Source organism: Phocoena sinus, chromosome 11, assembly GCF_008692025.1.
Source record: "Phocoena sinus isolate mPhoSin1 chromosome 11, mPhoSin1.pri, whole genome shotgun sequence".
Lineage (NCBI taxonomy): Eukaryota > Metazoa > Chordata > Mammalia > Artiodactyla > Phocoenidae > Phocoena > Phocoena sinus.
Window position 1 is genome coordinate 59,548,690 of NC_045773.1, and position 27,979 is coordinate 59,576,668.

Consider the following 27,979-nt stretch of genomic DNA (forward strand, 5'->3'; position numbering starts at 1 on the left):
AATGAAACTACCATATGATCCAGCAATTCCACTTCTGGGTATTTTTCCAAAGAAAACAAAAAAAGTAATTAGAAAAGATATATGCACCCCTATGTTCATAGAAGCATTATTTATAATAGCCAAGATATGGAAGTGCCCAATGACAGATGAATGGATAAAGATGTGGTATATACTATATATGTAATGAAATATTACTCAGCCACAAAAAATAATGAAACCTTGCCACTTGTAACAACATGGATGGACCTGAAGAGTATTATGCTTAGTGAAATAAGTCAGACAGAAAAAGACAAATACCATATGTGTTCACTTATATGTGGAATCTAAAAAACAAAACTAACAAATGTAACAAAAGAGAAACAGACTCATAGATATTGAGAACAAACCAAAGGGGAGATGGGTAGAGGCAAGAGCAAACTAGTTGAAGGGGATTCAGAGGTACAAACTGCCAGTTATAAAATAAATAATCACAGGGATGTAATATACAGCACAGAGAATACAGTCAATATTTTATAACAACTTTGAATGATGTATAATCTCTCAAAATATCAAATCACTATGTTGTATACTTAAAACTAATATGTCAGCTATACTTCAATAAATTAAATAAATAAAAATTGAAAAAAGAGAGTTCAAATTACTTATGTCTACTACAGTGTTTAACGTTAGAGTCTCAAATATACTGAAAGATTTTATCATTTTGGTGATTTAAATTTTTTATATTAACTCATACATCCTCCATCAGTAAAAATTTTTACTCATCTGGTACAGCACAGTTCTTATGTCTCGGATTTCAGAAAATGGTACAGCCCCCTCCTTTCTATGTAAATGACTGGTTTCCTTTTTGCCTTTATTCCCAGAAAGCTTATAGCCAAATACAAAGCTCAATCCTATGACTGACACTTGAGAGTTATGATTTGTTCATTTGTCCTAACTTTCTTTCCTTTTTCTTTTTTTAACTATTTTAATCAATGTGTTTTGTGTAAGCTGCCTCAGATGTTTTGTGGGAACAAAGAGGTTATAAATGAATTTACCTACTATGAAAAAGATATACACCAAGGTTCTATTTAAAAGTTCACATTTTCGGGACTTCCCTGGTGGCGCCGTGGTTAAGAATCTGCCTGCCAATGCAGGGGACACGGGTTCGATCCCTGGTCCAGGATGATCCCACATGCCACGGAGCAACTAAGCCCGTGCACCACAACTACTGAGCCTGTGCCCTGGAGCCCGTGAGCCACAACTACTGAGCCCACATGCCACAACTACTGAAGCCCGAGCACCTGGAGCCCATGCTCCGCAACAAGAGAAGCCACTGCAATGAGAAGCCCACGCACCGCAATGAAGAGTAGCCCCCATTCGCTGCAACTACAGAAAGCCCGCACACAGCAACGAAGACCCAACGCAGCCAAAAATAAATAAATAAATATATATATTTTTTAAAGTTCACATTTTGTTTTGTCCACCAAAACATACGTCAATTCAAATTTATTCTCCTCCACTTTTCCTTCTCCTCTAAGTTTTTGTCAATCATCCCCATTCTTAAATTGTATTGTCTATTTAAATTTACTATAAAGGCCAAATTTTCTGCCCATCCCTTCACACAGTTTTGAGTTTCACTGCTATTTTCTTTCATTTCTTTCAAATTACTTACTTTTTGAGTGGATCAATATCGTAGTTATAAGGCTTAGTGTGGTCTCTCTCTGTGTCCCAGACACCTATTTTTTAGTCCAAAAACTTTCATCAATGACATAGGCCATAAAAAGTAAGCTTGTAAGTACTGAGATTCTTTCACTAAGTTATGAAGTGTTGGTATATTTTGAAGAAATCAGAATATGAGACTCACGGCTCTTATATCACTCTCTCCATTCCCTAGTAAACTAATAAGACCATTTAATGCAAACTATTTCTTAGACAGAAAATGAATCATAAAGAAAAAACTGATAAAATGGACCTTCATCAAAACTTAAGGGGCGCCGCGGTTTCTCTCTGACTCCGCCCACCTCGGGGGAGCCCTTGCGGTGCAGAGTCTAGTTCGCCTTAGGCCCTCTCCCCACCGCTGGGGGTAGGAAGGGCAGGTGACTGGCTGCCCCACCGTAAAGGGCGGTTGCGTGCTGAGGCCTGGAGCGGTCCTCACCTGGCCTTGGGTGCGGGGCCAAGCGCGGGCGGAGAGCCCCGGTTTGGCGCCGCCGGGCCTACAGTCCCCTACAGTCCCCAGAGGCTCGCCGAGTGCCTCTGCGGGAGTCCGCGCGACGCGCAGAACTAGACACGTGAGAGGTCGGCGGGAAGATGGCGGAAGAGTAAGACGTGGAGATCGCCTTCCCTCCTCACGGATACACCAGAAATACATCTACACGTGGAACAACTCCTACAGAACACCTACTGAAGGCTGGCAGAAGACCTCAGAGCTCCCCAAAAGGCAAGAAACTCCCCACGTACCTGGGTAGGGCAAAAGAAAAAGAAAAAAACAGAGACAAAAAGAATAAGGACGGCACCTGCACCAGTGGGAGGAGCTGTGAAGGAGGAAAAGTTTCCACACACTAGGAAGCCCCTCCGCGGGTGGAGACTGCGGGGAGGCGGAGGGGGGAGCTTCGGGACCGCGGAGTGGTGCACAGCGACGGGTGTGGAGGGCAAAGCGGGGAGGATTCCTGCACAGACGATCGGTGCCGACCGGCACTCACCAACCCGAAGAGGCTTGTCTTGCTCACCCGCCGGGGCGGGAGGGGCTGGGAGCTGAGGCTCAGGTTTCGGTTTTTGGACGGAGTGCAGGGAGAGGACTGGGGTTGGCGGCTTGAGCATAGCCTGAAGGGGTTGGGGCGCCACGACTAGCCGGGAGGGAGTTCGGGGAAAAGCCTGCACTGGCCGAAGAGGCAAGAGACTTTTTTCTTCCCTCTTTGTTTCCTGGTGCGCGAGGAGAGGGGTTTAAGAGCGCTGCTTAAAGGATCTCCAGAGAAGGGGCGCGAGCCGCGGCTAAAAGCGCGAACCCCAGAGACGGGCGCGAGCCGCGGCTGAGGGCGCGAGCCCCCGAGACGGGCGCGAGCCGCGGCTGAAACCGCGGACCCCAGAGACGGGCGGGAGACGCTGGGGCTGCTGCTGCCGCCACCAGGGGGGGCTGTGTGTGAGCACAGGTCACTCTCGCGCCCCTCTTCCGCGGAGCCTGTGCAGGCCGCCACTGCCGGGTTCCCGGGATCCGGGGACAGCTTCCCCGGGAGTACGCACGGCGGGGTCTCAGGCTGGTGCAGCGTCACGCCAGCCCTCTGCCGCAGCGTCACGCGCCTCTGCTTGCCGCAGGCCCACCCGCACGCAGTGCCCCTCCTTCCCCCATCCCCCAACCCCCGGCCTGAGTGAGCCGGAGGCCCCGAATCAGCGGCTCTTTAACCCCGTCCTGTCTGAGCAAAAAAAACAGACGCCCTCCAGCGATCTGTGCGTCAGGGGCAGGGCCGGGTACAAAGCTGAGCTCCTGTGAGCTGTGAGAGCAGGGAGGAGAGGGGGAGGTCTCATCCCGGCAGCCGCGGAGGCGGCGGATTGAAGCTCCACAATCAACTTGATTGTGCCCTGCATTGTGGAATACCTGAATAGACAGGGAGTGATCCCAAATTGAAGAGGGGGAATTTAGGAGCGAGATCTGTGATTTTTTTTCCCTTTTTCCTCTTTTTGTGAATGTGTGCATGTATGCTTCTGTGTGAGATCTTGTCTGTATACTCTTGCTTTCCACCATTTGTCCTAGGGCTCTATCCGTCCATGGTTTTTTTTTAAAAAAAAAAAAAAATTTTTTTCTTTTTTTAATAATTAATTTTAATTGTAATAACTTTATCTGAACTTACCTTCGTTCTTTCTTTCTTTCTTTTCCTTCCCTCCTTCCCTCCTTTAGACAGCGAATCACCCCAGGTTGAGGGGGTGGTCTCTGGGAGCAGGATTTATGATTTTTCCCCCTTTGCCTCTCTTTGTGAACATATATGTGTATGCTTCTGTGTAAGATTTTCTCTGTATAGCTTTGCTTCCAACATTTGTCCTAGGGCTCTATCCGTCCATGGTTTTTTTAAAAAAAAATTTTTTTTTCTTAATAATTAATTTTAATTGTAATAACTTTATTGTACTTTACCTTCGTTCTTTCTTTCTTTCTTTCCTTCCTTCCTTCCCTCCTTTAGACAGCGAATCACCCCAGGTTGAGGAGGTGGTCTCTAGGAGCAGGATTTATGATTTTTCCCCCTTTGCCTCTCTTTGTGAACGTGTATGTGTATGCTTCTGTGTAAGATTTTCTCTGTATAGCTTTGCTTCCAACATTTGTCCTAGGGCTCTATCCGTCCATGGTTTTTTTTTTAAAAAAAATTTTTTTTTTCTTAATAATTAATTTTAATTGTAATAACTTTATTGTACTTTACCTTCGTTCTTTCTTTCTTTCCTTCCTTCCTGCCCTCCTTTAGACAGCGAATCACCCCCGGTTGAGGAGGTGGTCTCTGGGAGCAGGATTTATGATTTTTCCCCCTTTGCCTCTCTTTGTGAACATGTATGTGTATGCTTCTGTGTAAGATTTTCTCTGTATAGCTTTGTTTCCAACATTTGTCCTAGGGTTCTATCTGTTCTTTTTTTTTTTTTTTTTTCTTTCTTTCTAAATATTTTTTAGTACAATAACTATATTATACTTTATTTTATTTTTACTGTATCTTCTTTCTTTCTGTCTTTTTTCCTTCTTTCCCTCCTTCCTTCCTCCCTTTCCTCCTTCCCTCCTTTCTTTCCTTCTTTGCTTCTTTTCTTCCTTCCTTCCTTTCCTCCTTTCCTTCTTTCTTTCCTCAAACTTCTACTAATTCCTCTCTACATTTTCTCCTTCTTTCCCTTCTACCTTCCTTCCTTCCTCCCTCCCTCCCTCCTTTCTTTCTTTCTTTGCTTCTTTCTTCCTTCCTTCCTTTCCTCCTTTCCTTCTCTCTTTCCTCAAACTTTCTACTAATTCTCTCTACATTTTCTCCTTCTTTCCCTCCTTCTTTCCTTCCTTCCTCCCTCCCTCCCCCTCCCTCCCCTCCCTTCTTTCCTTCTTTCTTCCTTCCTTCCTTTCCTCCTTTCCCTCTTTCTTTCCCTCATACTTCTACTAATTCTCTCTACATTTTTCTCCTTCTTTTCCCTCCTTCCTTCCTTTTCCTTCCTCCCTCCCTCCCTCCTTTCTTTTCCTTCTTTGCTTCTTTCTTCCTTCCTTCCTTTCCTCATACTTCTAATAATTCTCTCTACTTTTCCTCCCTTTTATTCTGAGCCGTGTGGATGAAAGGCTCTTGGTGCTCCAGCCCAGGAGGCAGGGCTCTGCCTCTGAGGTAGGAGAGCCAACTTCAGGACACTGATCAACAAGAGACCTCCCAGCTCCACATAATATTAACCGGTGGAAATCTCCCAGAGACCTCCATCTTAACACCAGCACCCAGCTTCACTCAACGACCAGCAAGCCACAGTGCTGGACAACCTATGCCAAACAACTAGCAAAACAGGAACACAAACCCACCCATTAGCAGAGAGGCTGCCTAAAATCATAACAAGGCCACAGACACCCCAAAACACACCACCAGACGTGAACCTGCCCACTAGAGAGACAAGATCCAGCCTCATCCAGCACAACACAGGCACTAGTCCCCTCCACCAGGAAGCCTACACAACCCGCTGAAACAACCTTAGCCACTGGAGACAGACATCAAAAACAACGGGAACTACGAACGTGCAGCCTGCAAAAAGGAGACCCCACAAACACAGTAAGATAAGCAAAATGAGAAGACAGAAAAACACACAGCAGATGAAGGAGCAAGATAAAAACCCACCAGACCTAACAAATGAAGAGGAAATAGGCAATCTACCTGAAAAAGAATTCAGAATAATGATAGTAAGGATGATCCGAAATCTTGGAAGTAGAATGGACAAAATGCAAGAAACAGTTAACAAGGACCTACAAGAACTAAAGATGAAACAAGCAACGATGAACAATGCAATAAATGAAATTAAAAGTACTCTAGATAGGATCAATAGCAGAATAACTGAGGCAGAAGAACGGATAAGTGACCTGGAAGATAAAGCAGTTGGAAATAACTACTGCAGAGCAGAATAAAGAAAAAGAATGAAAAGAACTGAGGGACCAGTCTCAGAGCAGCTCTGGGACAACATTAAACGCACCAACATTCGAATTATAGGGGTTCCAGAAGAAGAAGAAAAAAGAAAGGGACTGAGAAATATTTGAAGAGATTATAGTTGAAAACTTCCCTAATATGGGAAAGGAAATAGTAATCAAGTCCAGGAAGCACAGAGAGTCCCATACAGGATAAATACAAGGAGAAATACGCCAAGACACATATTAATCAAACTATCAAAAATTAAATACAAAGAAAGCATATTTAAAAGCAGCAAGGAAAAAACAACAAATAACACACAAGGAATCCCCATAAGGTTAACAGCTGATCTCTCAGCAGAAACCCTACAAGCCAGAAGGGAGTGGCCAGGACATACCTGAAAGTGATGAAGGAGAAAAACCTGCAACCAAGACTACTCTACCCAGCAAGGATCTCATTCAGATTTGATGGAGAAATTAAAACCTTTACAGACAAGCAAAAGCTGAGAGAGTTCAGCACCACCAAACCAGCTTTACAACAAATGCTAAAGGAACTTCTCTAGATAAGAAATTGCAAAAGAAGGAAACGACCTATAATAACGAACCCAAAACAATATAGAAAATGGAATAGGAACATACATATCGATAATTACCTTAAATGTAAATGGACTAAATGCTCCCACCAAAGACACAGATTGGCTGAATGGATACAAAAACAAGACCCTTATATATGCTGTCTACAAGAGACCCACTTCAGAACTAGAGACACATACAGACTGAAAGTAAGGGGATGGAAAAAGATATTCCATGCAAATGGAACCCAAAAGAAAGCTGGAGTAGCAATTCTCATATCAGACAAAATAGACTTTAAAATAAGGTGACTATTAAAAGGAATAAAGAAGGACACTACATAATGATCAAGGGATCGATCCAAGAAGAAGATATAACAATTGTAAATATTTATGCACCCAACATAGGAGCACCTCAATACGTAAGGCAAATACTAACAGCCATAAAAGGGGAAATTGACAGTAACACATTCATAGTAGGGGACTTTAACACCCACTCTTCACCCATGGACAGATCATCCCAAAATGAAAATAAATAAGGAAACACAAGCTTTAAATGATACATTAAACAAGATGGACTTTAATTGATATTTATAGGACACTCCATCCAAAAACAACAGAATACACATTTTTCTCAAGTGCTCATGGAACATTCTCCAGGATAGATCATATCTTGGGTCACAAATCAAGCCTTGGTAAATTTAAGAAAATTGAAATTGTATCAAGTATCTTTTCTGACCACAACGCCATGAGCACTTGATATCAATTACAGGAAAAGATCTGTTAAAATATACAAACACATGGAGGCTAAACAATACACTACTTAATAATGAAGTGATCACTGAAGAAATCAAAGAGGAAATAAAAAAATACCTAGAAACAATGACAATGGAGACAACAACGACCCAAAACCTATGGGATGCAGCAAAAGCAGTCTAAGGGGGAAGTTTATAGCAATACAAGCCCACCCTTAAGAAGCTAGGAAACATCTCGAATAAACAACCTAACCTTGCACCTCAAGCAATTAGAGAAAGAAGAACAAAAAGCCCCAAAGCTAGCAGAAGGAAAGAAATCATAAAAATCAGATCAGAAATAAATGAAAAGAAATGAAGGAAACGATAGCAAAGATCAATAAAACTAAAAGCTGGTTCTTTGAGAAGATAAACAAAATAGATAAACCACTAGCCAGACTCATCAAGAAAAAAAGGGAGAAGACTCAAATCAATAGAATTAGAAATGAGAAAGGAGAGAAATAACAACTGACACTGCAGAAATAAAAAAAATCATGAGAGATTACTACAAGCAACTCTATTGCCAATAAAATGGACAATCTGGAAGAAATGGACAAATTCTTAGAAATGCACAACCTGCCAAGACTGAATCAGGAAGAAAATAGAAAATATGAACAGGACCAATCACAAGCACTGAAATTGAAAACTGTGATTAAAAATCTTCCAACAAACAAAAGCCCAGGACAGATCGGCTTCACAGGTGAATTCTATCAAACGTTCTAGAGAAGAGCTAACACCTATCCTTCTCAAACACTCTTCCAAAATATAGCAGAGGGAGGAACACTCCCAAATTCCTTCTACGAGGCCACCATCACCTTGATACCAAACCAGACAAGGATGTCACAAAGAAAGAAACTACAGGCCAATATCACTGATGAACATAGATGCAAAAATCCTCAACAAAATACTAGCAAACAGAATCCAACAGCACATTAAAAGGATCATACACCATGATCAAGTGGAGGTTTATTCCAGGAATGCAAGGATTCTTCAATACACGCAAATCTATCAATGTGATAAAACCATATAACAAATGAAGGAGAAAAACCATATGATCATCTCAATAGATGCAGAGAAAGCTTTTTGTACAAATTCAACACCCATTTATGATAAAAACCCTCAGAAAGTAGGCATAGAGGGAACTTTCCTCAACATAATAAAGGCCCATATATGACAAGACCCACAGCAAAACATCATCCTCAATGGTGAAAACTGAAAGCATTTCACTAAGATCAGGAACAAGACAAGGTTGCCCACTCTCACCACTCTTATTCAAACATAGTTTTTGGAAGTTTAGGCCACAGCAATCAGAGAAGAAAGGAAATAAAAGGAATCCACATTGGAAAAGAAGAAGTAAAGCTGTCACTGTTTGCAGATGACATGATTTACTATACATAGAGAATCCTAAAAGATGCTACCAGAAAACTACTAGAGCTAATCAATGAATTTGGTAAAGTAGCAGGATACAAAATTAATGCACAGAAATTCTCTGGCATTCCCATATACTAATGATGAAAAATCTGGAAAGTGAAATCAAGAAAACCACTCCATTTACCATTGCAACAAAAAGAACTAAAATATCTAGGAATAAAATCTACCTAAGGACTACGAAAGACCTGTATGCAGAAAATTATAAGACACTGATGAAAGAAATTAAAGATGATACAAATAGATGGAGAGATATACCATGTTCTTGGATGGGAAGAATCAAACATTGTGAAAATGACTCTACTACCCAAAGCAATCTACAGATTCAATGCAATCCCTATCAAACTACCACTGGCATTTTTCACCAGAACTCGAACAAAAAATTTCGCAATTTGTATGGAAACACAAAGACCCCGAATAGCAAGCAATCTGAGAACGAAAAAGGAGCTGGAGGAATCAGGCTCCTGACTTCAGACTATACTACAAAGCAACAGTAATTCAAGACAGTATGGTACTGGCACAAAAACAGAAAGATAGATCAGTGGAACAGGATAGAAAGCCCAGAGATAAACCCACGCACATATGGACACCTTATCTTTGATAAGGAGGCAGGAATGTACAGTGGAGGAAGGGACAAGGCCTCTTCAATAAATGGTGCTGGGAAAACTGGACAGGTACGTGTAAAAGTATGAGATTAGATCACTCCCTAACACCATACACAAAAATAAGCTCAAAATGGATTAAAGACCTAAATGTAAGGCCAGAAACTATCAAACTCTTAGAGAAAAACATAGGAAGAACACTCTATGACATAAATCACAGCAAGATCCTTTCTGACCCACCTCCTAGAGTAATGGAAATAAAAACAAAAATAAACAAATGGGACCTAATGAAACTTCAAAGCTTTTGCACAGCAAAGGAAACCATAATCAAGACCAAAAGACAACCCTCAGAATGGGAGAAAACATTTGCAAATGAAGCAACTGACAAAGGATTAATCTCCAAAATTTACAAGCAGCTCATGCAGCTCAATAACAAAAAAACAAACAACCCCATCCAAAAATGGGCAGAAGACCTAAACAGACATTTCTCCAAAGAAGATATACAGAATGCCAACAAACACATGAAAGAATGCTCAACATCATTAATCATTAGAGAAATGCAAATCAAAACTACAATGAGATATCATCTCACACCAGTCAGAATGGCCATCATCAAAAAATCTAGAAACAATAAATGCTGGAGAGGGTGTGGAGAAAAGGGGACACTCTTGCACTGCTGGTGGGAATGTGAATTGGTTCAGCCACTATGGAGAACAGTATGGAGGTTCCTTAAAAAACTACAAATAGAATTACCATATGACCCAGCAATCCCACTACTGGGCATATACCCTGAGAAAACCAAAATTCAAAAAGAGTCATGTACCAAAATGTTCATTGCAGCTCTATTTACAATAGCCCGGAGATGGAAAGAACCTAAGCGCCCATCATCGGACGAATGGATAAAGAAGATGTGGCACATATACACAATGGAATATTACTCAGCCTTAAAGCGAAATGAAATTGAGAGATATTTGTAATGAGATGGATAGACCTAGAGTCTGTCATACAGAGTGAAGTAAGTCAGAAAGACAAAGACAAATACCGTATATGCTAACACATATATATGGAATTTAAGGGGAAAAAAATGTCATGAAGAAACCTAGGGATAAGACAGGAATAGAGGCGCAGACCTACTGGAGAACGGGCTTGAGGGTATTGGGAGGGGGAGGGGTGAGTTTTGACAGGGCGAGAGAGAGTCATGGACATATACACACTAACAAACGTAGTAAGGTAGATAGCTGGGGGGAAGCAGCCGCAAGGCACAGGGATATTAGCTCGGGGCTTTGGGACAGCCTGGAGGGTTGGGAGGGGGAGAGTGGGAGGGAGGGAGACGCAAGAGGGAAGACACATGGGAGCACATGTATATGTATAGCTGATTCACTTTGTTATAAAGCAGAAACAAACACACCATTGTAAAGCAATTATACCCCAATAAATATGTTAAAAAAAAAAAAAAAAAAAAAAAAACTTAAAATTTTTCCTCTTCAAAAGAAATTGTTAAAACAAACAAAAACAGGCAAGTATAGACAGAGAAAATAGTCACAAAACACACAAATACACATATACATATTTATATATGAATGTGTGTATACAGACATAATTATATATATACACACACACACACAAACAGAATTCTATACAGAGAGAACTGTATATATATAATATACAGAATTGTGTGTGTGTGTGTGTATAGAATTCATAAAACCCAATAAAAAGACAAACAGCCCAATTTTTAAAATGTGAAAGAGATATATAGACAGACACTTTATCAATGGAGATATATGAATCACAAATAAGGGCTGAAAAGATGGTCAACATCATTAGTCATTAGGGAAATTAAAAGCATAATGAGGAAGGGTGGGATGGGGAGAGTGGGAGGGAGGGAGACGCAAGAGGGAAGACATACGGGAACATATGTATATGTATAGCTGATTCACTTTGTTATAAAGCAGAAACTAACACACCATTGTAAAGCAATTATACCCCAATAAAGATGTTTAAAAAAAAAAAAAGCATAATGAGATGTCATCACACACCCATTAGGATTGTTAAAATCTTTAATTCTGATAATACCAACTTTTGGCAAGGTTACAGCATAACTGGAACTCATACACTACTGGTGGAAATGCAAAAGACTCTAGCCTAGTGCCTCATAAAATTCAACATACTTTGTACATACTTAGCCTACAACCCAGCAATCCCATTCAGAGGCATTTACCCAAATGTTCACAGCAGTTTTATTCACTGTAGCCAAAAAGTAGAAGCAATCTAAATGTCCATTAAGTGGGGATGGGATAAACAAACTGTGGTACATTCATACAATGAAATACTACACAATAATAAAAAAAAGAATGAACTACCAAAATATGAATTGACACAGATGAATACTGAAAACATAATACAGATCAAAAAAAGCCAAACACAGAAGGATATTTATATGGTTCAATTTATATAAAATTCTAAAAACCAACAAAATTATCATGACAGAAAGCAAATGAGTGTTTGCCAAAGGCCAGGTGTAGAAGGAGGAGATTAAATGCTTAAGGGACAAGGAATTTTGGGGGGTGATGGAAATATTACATATCTTGACTGTGGTGATGGTTTCCCACAGCCGCATACACATGTCAAAACTCATCCAACTGTACACTTAAAATTGATGAACTTTATGTATGTCATTTATACCTCAATGAAGCCAGTTTAAACATTCAAACATAATACTTATAAAAAGCAGAGTCCCAATCACAGAAAAGAGGAACATTATTAAAAAGAAAAAATAGAGATCATAAACATTAAAATATAACCTGCATACATTACTAACCTAAGGTATAATGTAGGCATATGTAATTCTAATCTTCACTACACTTATTCTCCAAGAATATGCTGCAAATCTTTAAGAAGTGAAAAAAAACCTACACTCTTATTTCAAATAGTTTCTATTCTGTTTGATGGCTTCTGTTGATAACCATGGGAAAAGTATACCTGATCCTTAAAGAACAAGACTGTGAAAACCAGGAGTGAGGGATTCTTAAGTGAATTAGGGCCCAGCTGCTGAAAAAGGAGGCCCCATTGTAAGGCAATTTCTTAACAAAATGTCAGTTTCAACGCCTCAGATGCCAAAGATGGCCTTAAAGAGAAAAATACTAAGCACAGTTAAAGCAAACAGACTAGTAAGAGCAAAGAAGGTCACTAGCATTGTTCCTTTAGGGAAACACACACACGCACGCATGTATGCGTGCACATACACACACACCTGGGAACAGGAGTTCTAACAATTTCCTTAGGATGACCTAGAAAGAGAAAATAGCCTGCAATGCATATAAAGGACAGAACAGTTTTCTACTAACAAAGCTTACAGTGAAGCAACAAGGGTACTTAACTTGAACTGCGGCATTCAAATTTCTCCTAATTCTTAAACAAAGTTCTCTACCAAAAGTAAAATATAATCAACATTTGGATGTTTCTTTAGTGAAGAACTACATATAACATAACAGACATCATCTAAACTGAAGACAAGGCTTGTCCATTAGGCCTAAGCTACTCTAACTACCTATTGTAAAATCTAACAAAGCATGTATATTACTTGTAAGCTGAAAACTACAAAACTGATGAAGGAAATCAAATACAATCCCCATAAATGGAGAGACATACCATGTTCATGAACTGGGAAAATGCAACATAGTAAAAATGTCAATTCTTCCCAAGTTGGTATATAGGATTAGTGCAATTTCTATCCAAATAATGGCAAGATTTTTTGAAGACAATAAACAATATTATATTAAAATTTATGTGGAAAGGCAAAGGAACTAGAACAGCAAAAAACAATTTTGAAAAAGAAGAAAAGTAGGAAGAATCAGACTACCTGATTTCAAGACTTATAAGTACAGTCATAAAGACTGTTAAAGGCAGATGATAAATCCATACATCACCATAACTGAACAGAGAATCCAAAAATAAATCTACACAAATATGATTTTTGATGAGGATGCAAAAGCAATGCAACAAAGGAAAGATAGCCTTTCTAACAAATGATACTGAAACAATTGGACATCCATAGGCAAATAAAGGAATGAATGAATAAACAAACAAACAAAAAAACTACCTATTACTGCCTAGTTGCATCTTCCGGTAGATTGTTAATCTTTCTTACCATAAACACTGATAAACTAGCAGAGTTATGAGGGAAAAGTTTAAGAAAACTGGAGAGTGTATGTAAGAGTGTGTGTGTGTGTGTGTGTGTGTGTGTGTATGCACTGAACAATGGATTCACATCCAAGACACACTGAATTATGAATTAAGTCTGAAATGTGTTGAAGTATTCTAGTAACATAATAAACAATGAACCAAGAGAGTAGATGAATCGTTTAACACTATAATATGAAAGCTTCAAAGTCCCATACCATATTTTTCAAAAGATATGCTAATCTATTTAACACAGATTTTTTTCTTTGTAAGGTAAAACAGTGGATTCAAATATATGGTATTCTTAGAAGTTGAGAACTTATTGAAGGCAAAATAAATGTCAAATTGTTGGCTAGTCCAATAACAAGCACCACTCACAGATCATTTTTAAAAATCATTCACGTATTATGTACTTTTAGCAACGGTACATGTAGAAATTACAACTAGGGACTGGAGGAACCATAAATTATATTTGGCCACAAAAACAAAGAGAAAAGTTGTGATCATGCACTAAGAACTACAACTGTGGTTTCATCACCAGAAGCAGAAAAAGAACCACCTGGGTTCCACAGCAGCAAGGGCAGTGCACTGGGGCTTTCTTCACAGCACTTTCAGAACCAGGTACAACTGTCTCACTTAAACACGGTTAAGACAGTAAATTTCATGTTACATGTATTTTACCACAGTAAAAAAATACTGGGAAGAAATATGGATGAGAGAAGCAAAGACACAAGATGTGGACCTGAACCGTCATACAATATGTAAGAGACAATAAGAAGATGAGTATATGGAATATAAGACATGGGTGGGTGGGCTTTGGGATGGGCAGGAAAGTGGGAGTGAACATACAAAGAGTGTAACTGAGAGAGAAGGCTGGAACAGTTAAGAATATCTATTGACATTTTCAAATCCAAGACTGAGCTGGTATAAATTACATCATATTGTGTCACAAAAATAAAAATTAAAACAAAGACACTACAAAGTTCCTCGTTCTAAAACAGTAATGAATTAAAGGATCTCGGTCAACAGAGCAATCTAACATGCAAGAAACTACTTGTTTAAGATATTTTCCAACTAGTAAAATTCCCAATCCTACCATCGCTCTACAGTAAGGTGTTGACTGACACATTTATGCTCATCAAGTGATAACCCAAAAAAAAAAAAGAAAAAGAAAAAGGAATCATTGTGCCACTTCCCACAAAGAGGGATCACAAACAAGGCACCAAGGGTTCAGGTGCACTGGTAGAATTCTGGCTCAGCAAACTAACTAGCACTGTGATCTTGGACGAATTGTTAACCTTTCAAAGCCTCAGTTCCCTCATTTGCAAAACTCATGCTAATAACCAGCTCAGTAACTACTGACAGGATTAAATCAGCAATGCATATAAGAAATTTAATAGTGTCCGGCACCCAGTAAGTGCTTAATAACACAGAAATCTGCCTCCATAACCATAACCACCACCACCAAGCAGGCCAATTCTCCACCTAAAATAAAGCTCAGAGGTTCCTGACCTAAGAAGAATGATTCGGCACCACCTGGAACTGAAGGGGGGGAAAACACACTTTCAAATGTGTGTGTGTGTGTGAGTGTGCGTGTGTGTGCACATTCACACCTGCACATGTAACATACTGCCTCAGGCCCAACCCTCATTATGCAACTGATAAATATTTGCCAAATGATAATTCCTTGGCCAAAGTGTTAAACAAAAAAAATGATGAGAAATACGTAAAACATTGAAGCCATCAAGGTAAAGCAGTAATTTCTATGACTTTCAGTATGTAATTTTTTTCAGCATCTTAGGAAGTAGAAATGATTTCCTTCTCATTTTTTTTTTTTTTGCAGTATGCGGGCCTCTCACTGTTATGGCCTCTCCCGTTGCGGAGCTCCAAGACGCGCAGGCTCAGCGGCCATGGCTCACGGGCCCCAGCCGCTCTGCGGCATGTGGGATCCTCCCGGACCAGGGCACGAACCTGCGTCCCCTGCATTGGCAGGCAGACTCTCAACCACTGGCGCCACCAGGGAAGCCCTTCTTAATTTTTAAACAAACTCAAAAGTAGCCTGAAGGATTAATGAAAATGTACTTACAAAAGACGTTAGAAAAGACTGTAAATGCAAACTGTTATTCTCTTTCTTTGGGATTACAGCCACCCTGAAGCCTTAGAAAAGACTGTAAATGCAAACTGTTATTCTCTTTCTTTGGGATTACAGCCACCCTGCCAAAATCCAAAGCTGTTAAGTTTTTTTCCTCAAAGATTGAATGTTATTTCACCTCCCTCCATTATTTTAGCCTTTAATAGTCAATGCTGAAAATCTGGACCTGATTACCTGATTACGAATCTTGTTTGCGATTCTTCTGTTTCCAAGTTTATGAGAAAGAAAATCTGTCTTATATATCTTTTTCCATTTTCAGGTCTGTTTTCTCTAGATTATCACCCCATTCACATCTCAATTTAGTTGCTCACTGACACTGTTCCCTTAACCACTTAGCAACTCAACAATATAGTCTTGTATATACGGACAAAATCATAGCTGCTCCAAGGACAACCATAATTTTTTTTAACAGACCTAAGTGCCTTCCATATTACTAAAGTCTCGTAACTCTATAATAGGTTTCTAATTTAAAATGTAGGCCTGAAAATACTGAAACTCACCTAATATCATGCTCTAAAATGCACCCTCAATGTATAAAATTATTAAAAATAAAAAGGATTTTATACACACAGCAAGAGTCTCACAAACATTTACTCCTATTCTTAGTGCCTTTTTTAAAATTTAGGGGAAACCAAACCTGTGCATTTAGTGATTCTCAATTCTATCATTCCTTGATTATTTCTAGTATCAACTAGTCGGGGACAATTTCCATTTGCTGTTTTTATTTTTGTTTTGAACTCACACATACTCTCATTTCAGATAACATTCTCCATGCCACTCCAATGTTACATATGCTGCCTACTTGAGTTCACAGAGTTCTCTGTGTCACCTGGATTAGGACATTAAGCCTTAATAAGATTTTTATTTCTGAGACACAAGATTCTCAATGCATGTAAATCAGATGTATTCTGCACTCCCTGCCAAGTTCCTCAGATATATGTGTGCCATTAAATAGACAAGCAGTGAAATTTGAAGGTACAGAATTAGTAGCTGGTATCTGACCAGTACTCACCTGCCTGTACAGACAGGGCGGGGAAGAGAAACATCAACCAAGGGTGTGGACAAGGAAGAAACGAAGAGCCAACTTACAAATGAAGACAACTAATACTGGTCTTATTCCCCATCCCCAACCCCCACCCCCAAAAAAACAAGGTCAAGGGATTGTTCACATCCAAAAAGAGCCCTGCAAAACTCAGCTCAGAGCTGACCTCTTCCTTGAAGGCTTCTCTGCGGTCCCCAGACTAAGTCCATCACCTCTTTCCTGTGCTACCGCTGCACCCAGGACACACTGCTCTTTCACAGACCACAGCGCAGGAGGACTGTTTACATCTCTGCCCACTGTTGCCCCCCTCACCATTCACCCTGAAAGCTTAATCATACCTCTGCCCCTGCATATTTGCCTGGCACGCAGTGAATACTCACAAAGAGTTTATTACTATGTTGAACCTGAATAAAAATCTTTTTCTAAATGTTATATAATTATGACAAAAATGACAGTCAGGTATAAAAGAAAGCCAAACATTATATATAACCAAACACTTCTTTTTAATATTTATTCTTTCTCTGGCACACCATTATTAAGTGTCACAGATTAAAAAAAAAGCTGATCTGGATTTAACACAGGATGTGTCAATCTTATTTCTATGAAACAAAGTTGGTTTAATTAATATAATATTTTACTTTGGTTTAAATTCCTCTGTGTTGTGTGTGTGTATCTCTCTCTTATCCTCATTCTTTCTCATTAATAAGGAATCAGAAAGCTTTGAAAAAAAAACTGAAACTCAAAGATGTACACATAATCATTACTTCTCAATGTCCAGTCACTGTGAAAAATTACACTCTCAAAATTTAATCAATCCTGGAACAAAACTGTATTCGTATTCCTAGCTCCCCCTGTGCAAAATTTTTATATTGGAAAACTAACAGGTGATGCATCTTTCTTTGTAGAGACTGAATAAAATTTTGCTCTATGAGAGTAGAACTGTCAAAAAACTGAATTTACAAGGACCCCCCCCAAAAAAAACCTATTTCAGTATTCAGCTGTTTCCTAGCAACTGAATCTGCAGATATTTTCTCATCACAAGTGAGTAATAGGGATAAAAATCTGTGTTTCAGTGCACTCAAGTGTCAATGAAAGCAATGCAGCTCAGTGGAAAAAAACACTATAAATAGTGTGTAAAAATACTAAGTATCTTCTAGCCAATCTCGGCTGAAGTGTTAAAAGGGGTAATTATAATTGTTAAATATGATAAATGATCTGAGGAACAGGAGTGTTTATAGAGGAGTACAGAGGCATTCTTCTGTGAGTGGGGGGAAGGGTGCACAGGGAACACAAAGGTGACCACAGAAATAGTAACCTAAGAATTACTCTGGAAAGTTAGTTCACCATGAAAAGAGAAGCTGCTGTTCTCAAGCTAGAGTTTAAACCTGGCTGAGGCTGCATCATATATTTCTAGACAAAATATAACCTCACATATTACATACTCGAGAGAAAACCTGTCAAGAGTAACAACTGTAACCCCTGCAGCCAACTGCAGCGGTTCTTAGGAAGCAGGGTACTGCAGCCACAGACGTTCCCAACAGAGATTGCAGAAATATTCTGCATGCACAGCCCTTCCCACATCTGAGGTGCTTCACTCTTTCCTTTTATAAACAGAACACTGAAGTGCAACATCGTTTCACGTACTTTTTTCAACAAATCTGGAGAAAACACAAACATGCAGCTCTCACAGGGTAATTCACCAGATCCTGAGCACCTGCTCTTCTCAAGGTACTGTGCTCAGCATCAGAGAGAATGAAGTTGAACAGGGCTGAGTCCCTACCCTGCAGAAGCCAAACAGGGCTCAGTCCCTACCTGGAGAAGTTGAACAGGGCTGAGTCCCTACCCTGGAGAAGCTGAATAGGGCTCAGTCCTACCTGCAGAAGCTGAACAGAGCTTAGTCCCCACCCTGGAGAAGCTGAACAGGGCTCAGTCCTACCTGCAGAAGCTGAACAGAGCTTAGTCCCCACCCTGGAGAAGCTGAACAGGGCTCAGTCCTACCTGCAGAAGCTGAACAGAGCTTAGTCCCCACCCTGGAGAAGCTGAACAGGGCTCAGTCCCTACCCTGGAGAAGCCTACATGTAAAACATGTCATAGAACACTTGAGGGTGAATAAGAGAGCAGTAGAGGGGCAGAGGTATTTGACTGCGCCTGGGGAGAGGCAACAATCTATGAAAAAAAGGCACTGACTTTAAGGAGTTATGGGAGACCCACAGTGAAGAACCCAAGTCCTTCACCAATCAGCCACAAGAATTTTGGTAAGCCACCCAAGCCTTTGCGGAGCTAAACTTTCATGGGCAAAATGAAGAGGCCTGACTGGTAAGTTTTATTGAGAGCTCCCTATAAAAGAAAGCTAAAGCACTACCATACACAATAGGACAAACATGCATGTCCACTGATATCTATAAACCTCAAGTTTGGATTCTAGGAGCCAAGAATGAGGGCAAGATAACACACAAATGATTATCACACAACTCTAAAATCCTGTGCTGCTCTAAAAATCCTATGTCGATGTGCTGCTAACATTTGCTAGCAACTAGAAATAAGTGAATCATTAAAATTCTTGCCACCAATAATTTCCATAAACACAAAGTGCAAAATTGTACTAAGCACCACAGGGAAAAATTCAAACCCCTTAAAATTCTATTCTTTACATGAACTAGCCCCTTCAAATGAACACCTGAAAAATATATAGCACTTTGGAATTTTTTAAGCACCATATATATATATATATATATATATATATATATATATATATATACACACACACACATATATATAATATATATATAACTGATTCTTTTTCCAACGAATCTAAGCCAGCCTATCAAAAACCTAGAATATTCCACTAAAACAATAACTTTTACTCAATCCTATTTTGTGATGGTGCTAAAAGCCTCATTTTCTAAAATACTGGGTTGGCCAAAAAGTTCGTTTGGATTTTCCCGTAAGATATTATGAAAGTCCCAAACGAACTTTTTGGCCAACCCAATACAATACATATGGAGAAAGATGCCAAGACTCACTTGTAATGACTTGTTCGTCTGTGGGATCCAGTGCGCCTGCCTGACCCCACACCCTACCTCGAAATACTCACTTCGGTTACTAGGTCCTCTACAATCTAAAGAGCAACATTGAATTTAGCATCCTCAGTCAACAAGTGTGTCTTCAAAGTAAAAAGAGGATGTTTATTTTTTCCCCCAAAATGAATGGTTTTTCTGTTATCGATAGTTTCATGGCTTTTAACTGCATTGCTTTGTTTCCTAGAGCTCAGTACCAGGGGAGAATGAATGGGCTGGTGCCTGAGAGTAAAGTCAGAAGTGAAGGATTAGCAGCTACACTGACTGGTCCACTGCAATCACTTTAAAATAACATTAAATAACCAGGAAGTAATATTGGAAAAGACATATTAATCAATCCAAAACCAAAGGAAATCAACGAGACACAAATAAGACAAAGAAAATTCTTATATGATCACAAAGTAACCATTCAAGAAAATTAATTATATTTAAGCACAGCTTAAGGAACTAAACTGAACACTGCTTTTAAAAAGAGGATAAAAGATTTAAGAGGATTCTAAGCTCTGTAGAAATAAAAAATTACTTGATCAAGTGCCTACAAAGAATATTTTTCCAAAGCAACAAATACTGGGTGAGTCACAGATCCAACTACTATTCTAAACATGTGAAAAAGAAAATCCTTTTCAAAAAAAAGAAAATCCTTACTTTCCTCTGTGACTCCAAGAAAGCTGCTGTCTTGTTGTCAGTTATTTCCCAGGGAGCTTCTCGAAAGTCCTCTTTCTATCTCTAAATTAGAATAAATATTTTTCTGAAAGTCTGTTTTCTAAAGTTTTACCAGCACCTTCTAATGATGAATCTCACCACAGAAAGTGAAATTAGTCCACATAACGTGAGAAAAAGAGAATCTGCCTTAAAGATATTCAGCTACAACTTAAGAAGCTGCCCGTTTTCTAAAAACAAAGCAAGCACGCTCCACCAGTGACACAGAGTGGAAGTGTGTGAAAACCCAAGCTCGGCCATGTGACCCCCTACGTCTCAGGGCTTCACTTTATCCTCCCCAGAAATCCAGACTTAAACCCAACTTCACACTTGCCATCACCATCTGGATGACTGACAAGCACCTCCTGCTTAACATGATCAGAGGAGAACTCCTGGTTTTAGCCTGTGGACTTCTCACACAGTCTTCCACATCGTGGTAAAGACATCGCCCTCTAATCAGTTACTCTGGCCAAGAATCTGGGCAGTGCAACACAGTGGTCAGGAGTAAAGACTGAAGCCAGGCTGCATGGATGCAAAACCCTGCCCTGGCTCCTCACTTAGCTGTGCAGACTGTACGCCTCAGAGACTGAAAATGGTACCCACCTAACAGGATTACTGTGAAGATGAAATGTGAAGCTCATGTGAAGCATTTAGAACAGCACCTGGCAAATATAAAATGTTCACTAAGTATAAGCTATCATTATTGTTTTTATTCCCGATTTCCTCTTTTTCTCTCACACCCAGTGTGTCAACAGCACTTCAAGAAAGTAACTGAAATCCAGAGAGTTCTCTGAATCATCACCACCACAACCAGCCTCTTTCCAGCCACCATCTAGATTAAAGTGATAAACTTCTGAACTAGTCTTCCTACTGCCATTCTTTCTATACCCTCCAAAGTGGTTTTCAGCCACAGTAACCTATTCTAAATATAAATCAGATTATATCACTCCCTTTTCCAAAACCATCCAATGGTTTTCCACTACATTAGGCTAAAAAATCAATCTCTCTACCCTGGTTTATTCAAAGTCCTGCATCGCTGCTGTCTCATTCTGTACAGCTCCCCGCTAGCTCACTATACTCCAGCATTGTGCAAAAATGCCAACCCTCTCTCCTCGGGGCCTTGGCATCAATGACCGCTCCTGCCTAGAATGTACTTTCCTCTACTTTTGCTCTGCTGGCTCCTTTCATGTCACATATAATATTGTTATTGTTTATTTCTTTGGTAACTGGTATAAGTTTTATAAGAGAAGAAATTTCATCTATCCTATTAAGTATTATATCCCTAGTACTGAAAACAATACATGGGTGAACAAATAAAAAGTTATTAAAAAAGAAAAAAAAAAAAACCATTAACTGAGAGAACTGGCTAAAGGTTCCTAAAATTGTTATGTGAAGCAAAGAAATATATCTTTCCCTCATTCTTTTCCCTAACTGGTTATCAATTTATTGCATCTCAACTCCAAATTCACCCTTTTTGCCTGCTCTGTAAACTGGACCCTAATACACTATACCTTTCAATATTTCCTGAGTTTGAAGATCTAAATCCCCTGATAATACAACTACTCATAAAGGCACAGTTTTCATCAAAAGATCCAAAGAATCACAATTAGAAAACCCGAGATCCAGTTATGGCTGCAGCAATTACTGGCCAAAAAGACACTGGACAAACTACCTGCCTCTCTGAGCAGCACTTTCCTAGCCTGTGTGATGCAGACGGTCATCCTCATCCATCTCAGAGACTTGTGGTGAGGATCAAATGAGATCACAGACAAGCAGTAAACTATGTGCGGACAGTAAGAGTCATCCTCATTATTCAGTATCTATCAGTCCAACAAAATGTTATTGAGCACTGACCCTATGTTATGTAGAGAGAAAAGTTTAAGACCAAGCCCTTACTCTCAAAAAGCTTACATTGTAGTTGAGAAGAAAAACGCTAACTGGAGTAATCTCACTGCAGTTTGGTAGTGTGCAGAATGCTGTGGGGGCACAAAGGAGAAACACTCACTACAATCCTGGGGCTCAGGGGGGCTTCCTGGAGGAAACGGTTGCCACAGCTGAGTCTCACAGATCAGCAGGGTGAGAAAAGAGCTCTTATCAAATGAGAACATAATGCCCATCTTTTACTAGTCCTAAAGCATGCTCAAAAGCCAGATTTGTTATCTTATAATATAAATCACATGATCAAAGGACTAACAACAAGCTTGCAGATGTCACCTGGGCTAAAATTCTTCTATCAACTTTGACCTTCCCAGCACCATTTATTTCTTCCTCTACCACAAATTAGAATACCTTTTTCTAAATCTTTAGGGCAATTCTTCTCATCCTACAAGGATATTTTCAAATTCTTTCAATTACATACTTCAAGGTCAAAACCTTCCTCACTGGAAAAGACAGTAATCAAGAAAACCATCACAATGGGTTTAATTTCCCCTTTGCCTCAGCCTAAAAGCAACACCTTCCCTTCCTCCCATAGCTTCAGACTCCAAAGCTGTCAGGACAGCTTCCCAGGCAAACCCCTCCATCCACTCTCCTTCACGGCGAGGCAAAGGGCTCTATGGACAACCTCTCAACCAGACTCAGGCCCTGACCCTACCCAGAAGAAAGCCAAGCACTTTTTGGCCAACCCAGTATTTTAGAAAATGAGGCTTTTGGCACCAATACAAAGTAGGACTGAGTAAAAGTTATTGTTTTCAGAATAAGAACAATACCAGAAAAATTATAAGTTTTAACTCAAAGGAAAGGTTGGCCTTTGCTTATACGGTAATCGGTACAGCTTAAAAAGAGCCACAGCACATAACTTTGAAGTTATGTACTAAACACTAATTACCCAAAAAAGTGTCCCAAAAAAGTACAAAGAAAACTACACTCAGATTAACAAACAACACTGAAAAATGTATTTTAAGATGTTATCACTTAAGTGTCTGTTTAAACAAATCTCTTAAAAAGCACTGATTATGTCATTTATTTAACTCAGCTACCTCCAATTTCACCCAGCAGCAGGCTGTTTATTGTAGCACTAACCTAGTACTGCTTTTCCTAATTAAACATAAAGACTTTCTTCTACATTGCCCTCTACTGACACAAAATAACAATTTAGAACAGAAATCTAGGGGTTATATCTACCACAGGCCACACTAATTGTTAAGGGTCACATATGACATCCATCTCCAAGGAAAAAAAGACACAACCTTGAAGAGACAAAGGCTGTTCACAAAATTAATCATCTCACCAATAGTATTACTAGGAGAAAGAAAAAATGACAAAATTAACTATGAGAAGTAACAAATAAAAACCTACTTAAAGGGACTTTCCTGGTGGCACAGTGATTAAGAATCCGCCTGCCAATGCAGGGAACACAGGTTTGATCCCTGGTCTGGAAAGATCCCACATGCTGCAGAGCAACTAAGCCCCTGTGCCACAAAGCCCATGCTCTGGAACCTGCGAGCCACAACTACTGCACAACTACTGAAGCCCACGTGCCCTAGAGCCCGTGCACCACAACTACCGAGCCCACGCAGCACAACTACTGAAGTCCACGTGTTCTAGGGCCCACGTGCTGCAACTACTGAGCCCATGTGCTGCAACTACTGAAGCCCACGTGCCTAGAGCCCACGCTCTGCAACGAGAAGCCACCGCAATGAGAAAGCCTGCACACAACGAAGAGTAGCCCTCACCCACCACAACTAGAGAAAGCCCGTGTGCAGCAATGAAGACCCAATACAGCCAAAAAAATAAATTAAAAAAAACCCTACTTAAATACATAAATATAAGACATGACACCATAAAACTCCTAGAAGAGAACATAGGCAAAACATTCTCATACATAAATTATACCAGTTTTATTAGGTCATTCTCCCAAGTCAATAGAAATAAAAGTAAAAATAAACAAATGGGACCTAATCAACCTTACAAGCAAAAGAAAGAAAAACCACCCTTGCACAGCAAAGGAAACCATCAATAGAACGAAAAGATAGCCTATGGACTGGGAGAAAATATTTGCAAATGATGTGACCAACAAGGGCTTAATTTCCAAAATACACAAACAGCTCATATAACTCAATGACAAAAAAAACAAACAACCCAATCAAAAATGGGCAGAAGATCTAAATAGACATTTCTCCAAAGAAGACATACAGATGGCCAATAGGCACATAAAAGGATGCTCATCATCACTAATTATTAGGAAAATGCAAATCAAAACTACAGTGAGGTATCACCTCACAACAGTCAGAATGGCATTAAAAAGTCTACAAACAACAAATGCTAGAGAGGGTGTGGAGAAAAGTGAACCCTCCTACACTGTTGGTGGGAATTTAAGCTGGTACAGCCACTATGGAAAACAGTATTGGGAGTTCCTTAAAAAACTAAAAATAGAGTTGCCTTATGATCCAGCAATCCCACTCTTACGCATATACCCAGACAAACCATAATTCAAAATGATACATGTACCCCTATGTTCATAGCAGCATTACTAAAATAGCCAAGACGTGGAAACAACCTAAATGTTCATCAACAGATGAGTGGATAAAGAAGATGTGGTACACATAAAATGGAATGGAATGAAATAATGCCATTTGCAGCAACATGGATGGCTGCTAGAGATTATCGCACTAAGTGAAGTCAGTCAGAAAGAGAAAGATAAATACCATATGACAGCACTTATATGTGCAATCTAAAATATGACACAAATGAGCTTATCTATGAAACAGAAACAGACTCACAGATATAGAGAATGGACTTGTGGTTGCCAAGGGGGAGGGATGGATTGGGAGTTTGGGGTTAGCAGACACAAACTATTATAGAATGGATAAACAAACAAGGTCCTACTGTATAGCACAGGGAACTATATTCAATACCCTGTGATAAACCATAATGGAAAAGAATATATATATATGCATAACTGAGTCACTTTGCTGTACAGCAGAAATTAACGCAACCTTGTAAGTCAACTATACTTCAATAGAATAAATTAAAAAAAATTAAAACCTAGGAGTTCTACAAATAACAGTACAGCATCATAAGCAATCTGAATATTATTATAAAAATTAAACTATTTTTTAAGAAGTACAGAACAAAACTATCAACAGTATGTAACTGAAAACATGAACATATAGAAATAAAGTGAACACGGAAATATGGAAACAAAGTAAAATACTTACAGCCAAAGCCTTGGACAGTTTGGTTCTAAATTCATTAAGGATGATAGCCACAATGTCCTTGAGTGGTACATAAGCAAAGCCATTTTCCAAATAGACTTTCCTTCCTCGGAACAAATCCAGAGCATCAGCAAAAGGGATCTGAATTCAGTGTGAAAAACAGGGAAATAAGTCAGTACCTGTCATTACGAAATTCTCCTACGTCTTCGTAAGTACTAAGGCTAAACAAAATCCCTCCTCTGAGAAAGTCATTAGTCCTAGCAGATCTAAAGAAAAAAAAAAGCAAGAAGATCAATTTATACTCCTTGTAAGTAAACAACAGCATTAGGAAGGAGTGGCAGGCAAAAAATGTGTTTGTTTTAGAGTGGATCTTTCAAAAAATAATAAGCCAAGTTAAAATGCTTTACTTTCATTCTTAACTCATCAGTTTACAAATTATAATCACCAGGATTTCAAATTCCCAGCTCAAGCCCTCTGGGTACACTGCATTCCTCTCACGTGACATAGTCCACATTTTGTTCTGCATCAAGTGGAATCCAATGTGTATACAATATGTTCAGTGCTAAAAATTACTAGTAAGTAAAGTAATTCCAAATTTCTTCATCTATGTTTCCACTCTTTCTCCAGAGAAATATATTGGAAAAGCTAATCTCAACACTAAGAAATGGAAATAATAATAAATGTCCAGTTTTATCTTTAAAATAAGTACTTGCCAGTAAATATTTTTTTAAAAACCTAATAAATACTATTCTACTTACACTTTTTAAAGTCCTATGAACTATGGTAAAATTTTAAGAGATGAGATTATGGTAATGGTATTAATAAATTGCAAAACTCATCCTTACTCTTCAACAGAGTTTTTCTACTTCTTAAAAATGAGATAAAAAACTAGGTTTAAAGAAAAAAAAAAGATTCCCCAAATACCCTATTCACCCAAGTTTTATGGAAGAGTTAAATCTATATGCCCATAATTCTTCAATGTATTCAATGACACCACACAATAATCAGATCATGTGTTTTTACAGAAAGTTTCTAATTAATTTACAGATTTCTACATCCAGCACACAGTCCTTGCCCTGAAGCAGTTTACCACTTGGTTGAAGAAACAAGACAGACTCATGTGGACAAACACACCCTGCAGGAGGACGCTGGCCAGACTGGTGGGCGGGGAGCGGGGGAGGTGGGGATGGAGTGCCCGTGGTGGCAGGACCCGCACCAGACGCCAGGCATGGGCAGCAGCTAGCCGCCCCTCCCCTGCTTCGGGAGGTCCTCAGCCCCGCAGCCCTGCACCTGGCTCACACAGGCAGGTGTCTGTGCTGAGGGTGCGCGGATGGCGGTGAGGGGGCAGGGGCTGGACCCGGGCAGGGGGAAGAAGGCCGGGGCCCCAGGACACCCGGGAGGGAGGAGAGGCTCCCTCGCGGAGGCGGCGTAGGGAACAAGGGGCCGGGGAAGAGGGGAGTTGCAGGGCTTCCCAGCCCCAGCGCAGCCCGAGGCTGAGCACAGTGAGGAGAGCGTGGCCCGCAATGGGTCGGCACCCAAGCAGCGCCAGGGGTCGGTGCAGCGCAGCCCGGAGCGGGGAGCAGCACATCCGGGGGGTGAAGACAACATCCGAACAGAAGGGGGAGAGGCTGCGCCCACAAGAGGCTACACAAATGCGTCAATAAAACACGGATAGAAGCTCAATGTGATACATTTAACAAAACCTAGGAAGTACTTTAAAAGCGTACCTACCTTATAAACTGATTCCAGCTCCAACTGAACCCCACCTAAACTGTGTGATGAAGCCATAATATCCTGTTCTCGGAGAGTCTTATCTTCATCACTTATCTAAAAGGAAACATATTTTATATCGTTTAAAAATTAAAACCCTGCATTCAGTTTCAATAAAGCACTTTCCTGTTCTAGTGAAGATTCTATACTTTTCAAAAACTTTTAAAACCCTGGTACCTGAAATCATTCCTAATATGATTATTAAGTCATTACTATCATTAATGAAGCCAAAATATAGAAGAAAATTTAAATTCAATATACTTTCAAATTTCTACTCTGTCAATTTCTGAGGACACATATCGAAAGAACAGTAGCAGAGAAACAATATCCTGGACTAGCTGCACCCACAGACTCCTGAAAGGAGAAAATGAAAACCTTTCTGAAGAAATATACAATTCTCCTAGGGCTTAGTATAGTCCTCCAAATAACTCCCCAAATACA

General features: G+C 39.8%; 1 protein-coding gene across 3 annotated transcripts in view; it reads right to left on the bottom strand.

Annotated features, from left to right (window-relative positions):
- PRIM2 (DNA primase subunit 2) overlaps positions 1-27,979 on the bottom strand; it is a 333,687-nt gene that overhangs the window by 236,865 nt on the left and 68,843 nt on the right. For all 3 annotated transcript variants that reach the window (XM_032649617.1, XM_032649618.1, XM_032649619.1), the window contains exons 6-7: positions 27,500-27,595; positions 25,772-25,909 (exon numbers count right to left, since the gene is read on the bottom strand). In XM_032649617.1, the coding sequence (XP_032505508.1) occupies positions 25,772-25,909; positions 27,500-27,595 (234 nt within the window). The remainder of the gene's footprint in view (positions 1-25,771; positions 25,910-27,499; positions 27,596-27,979) is intronic.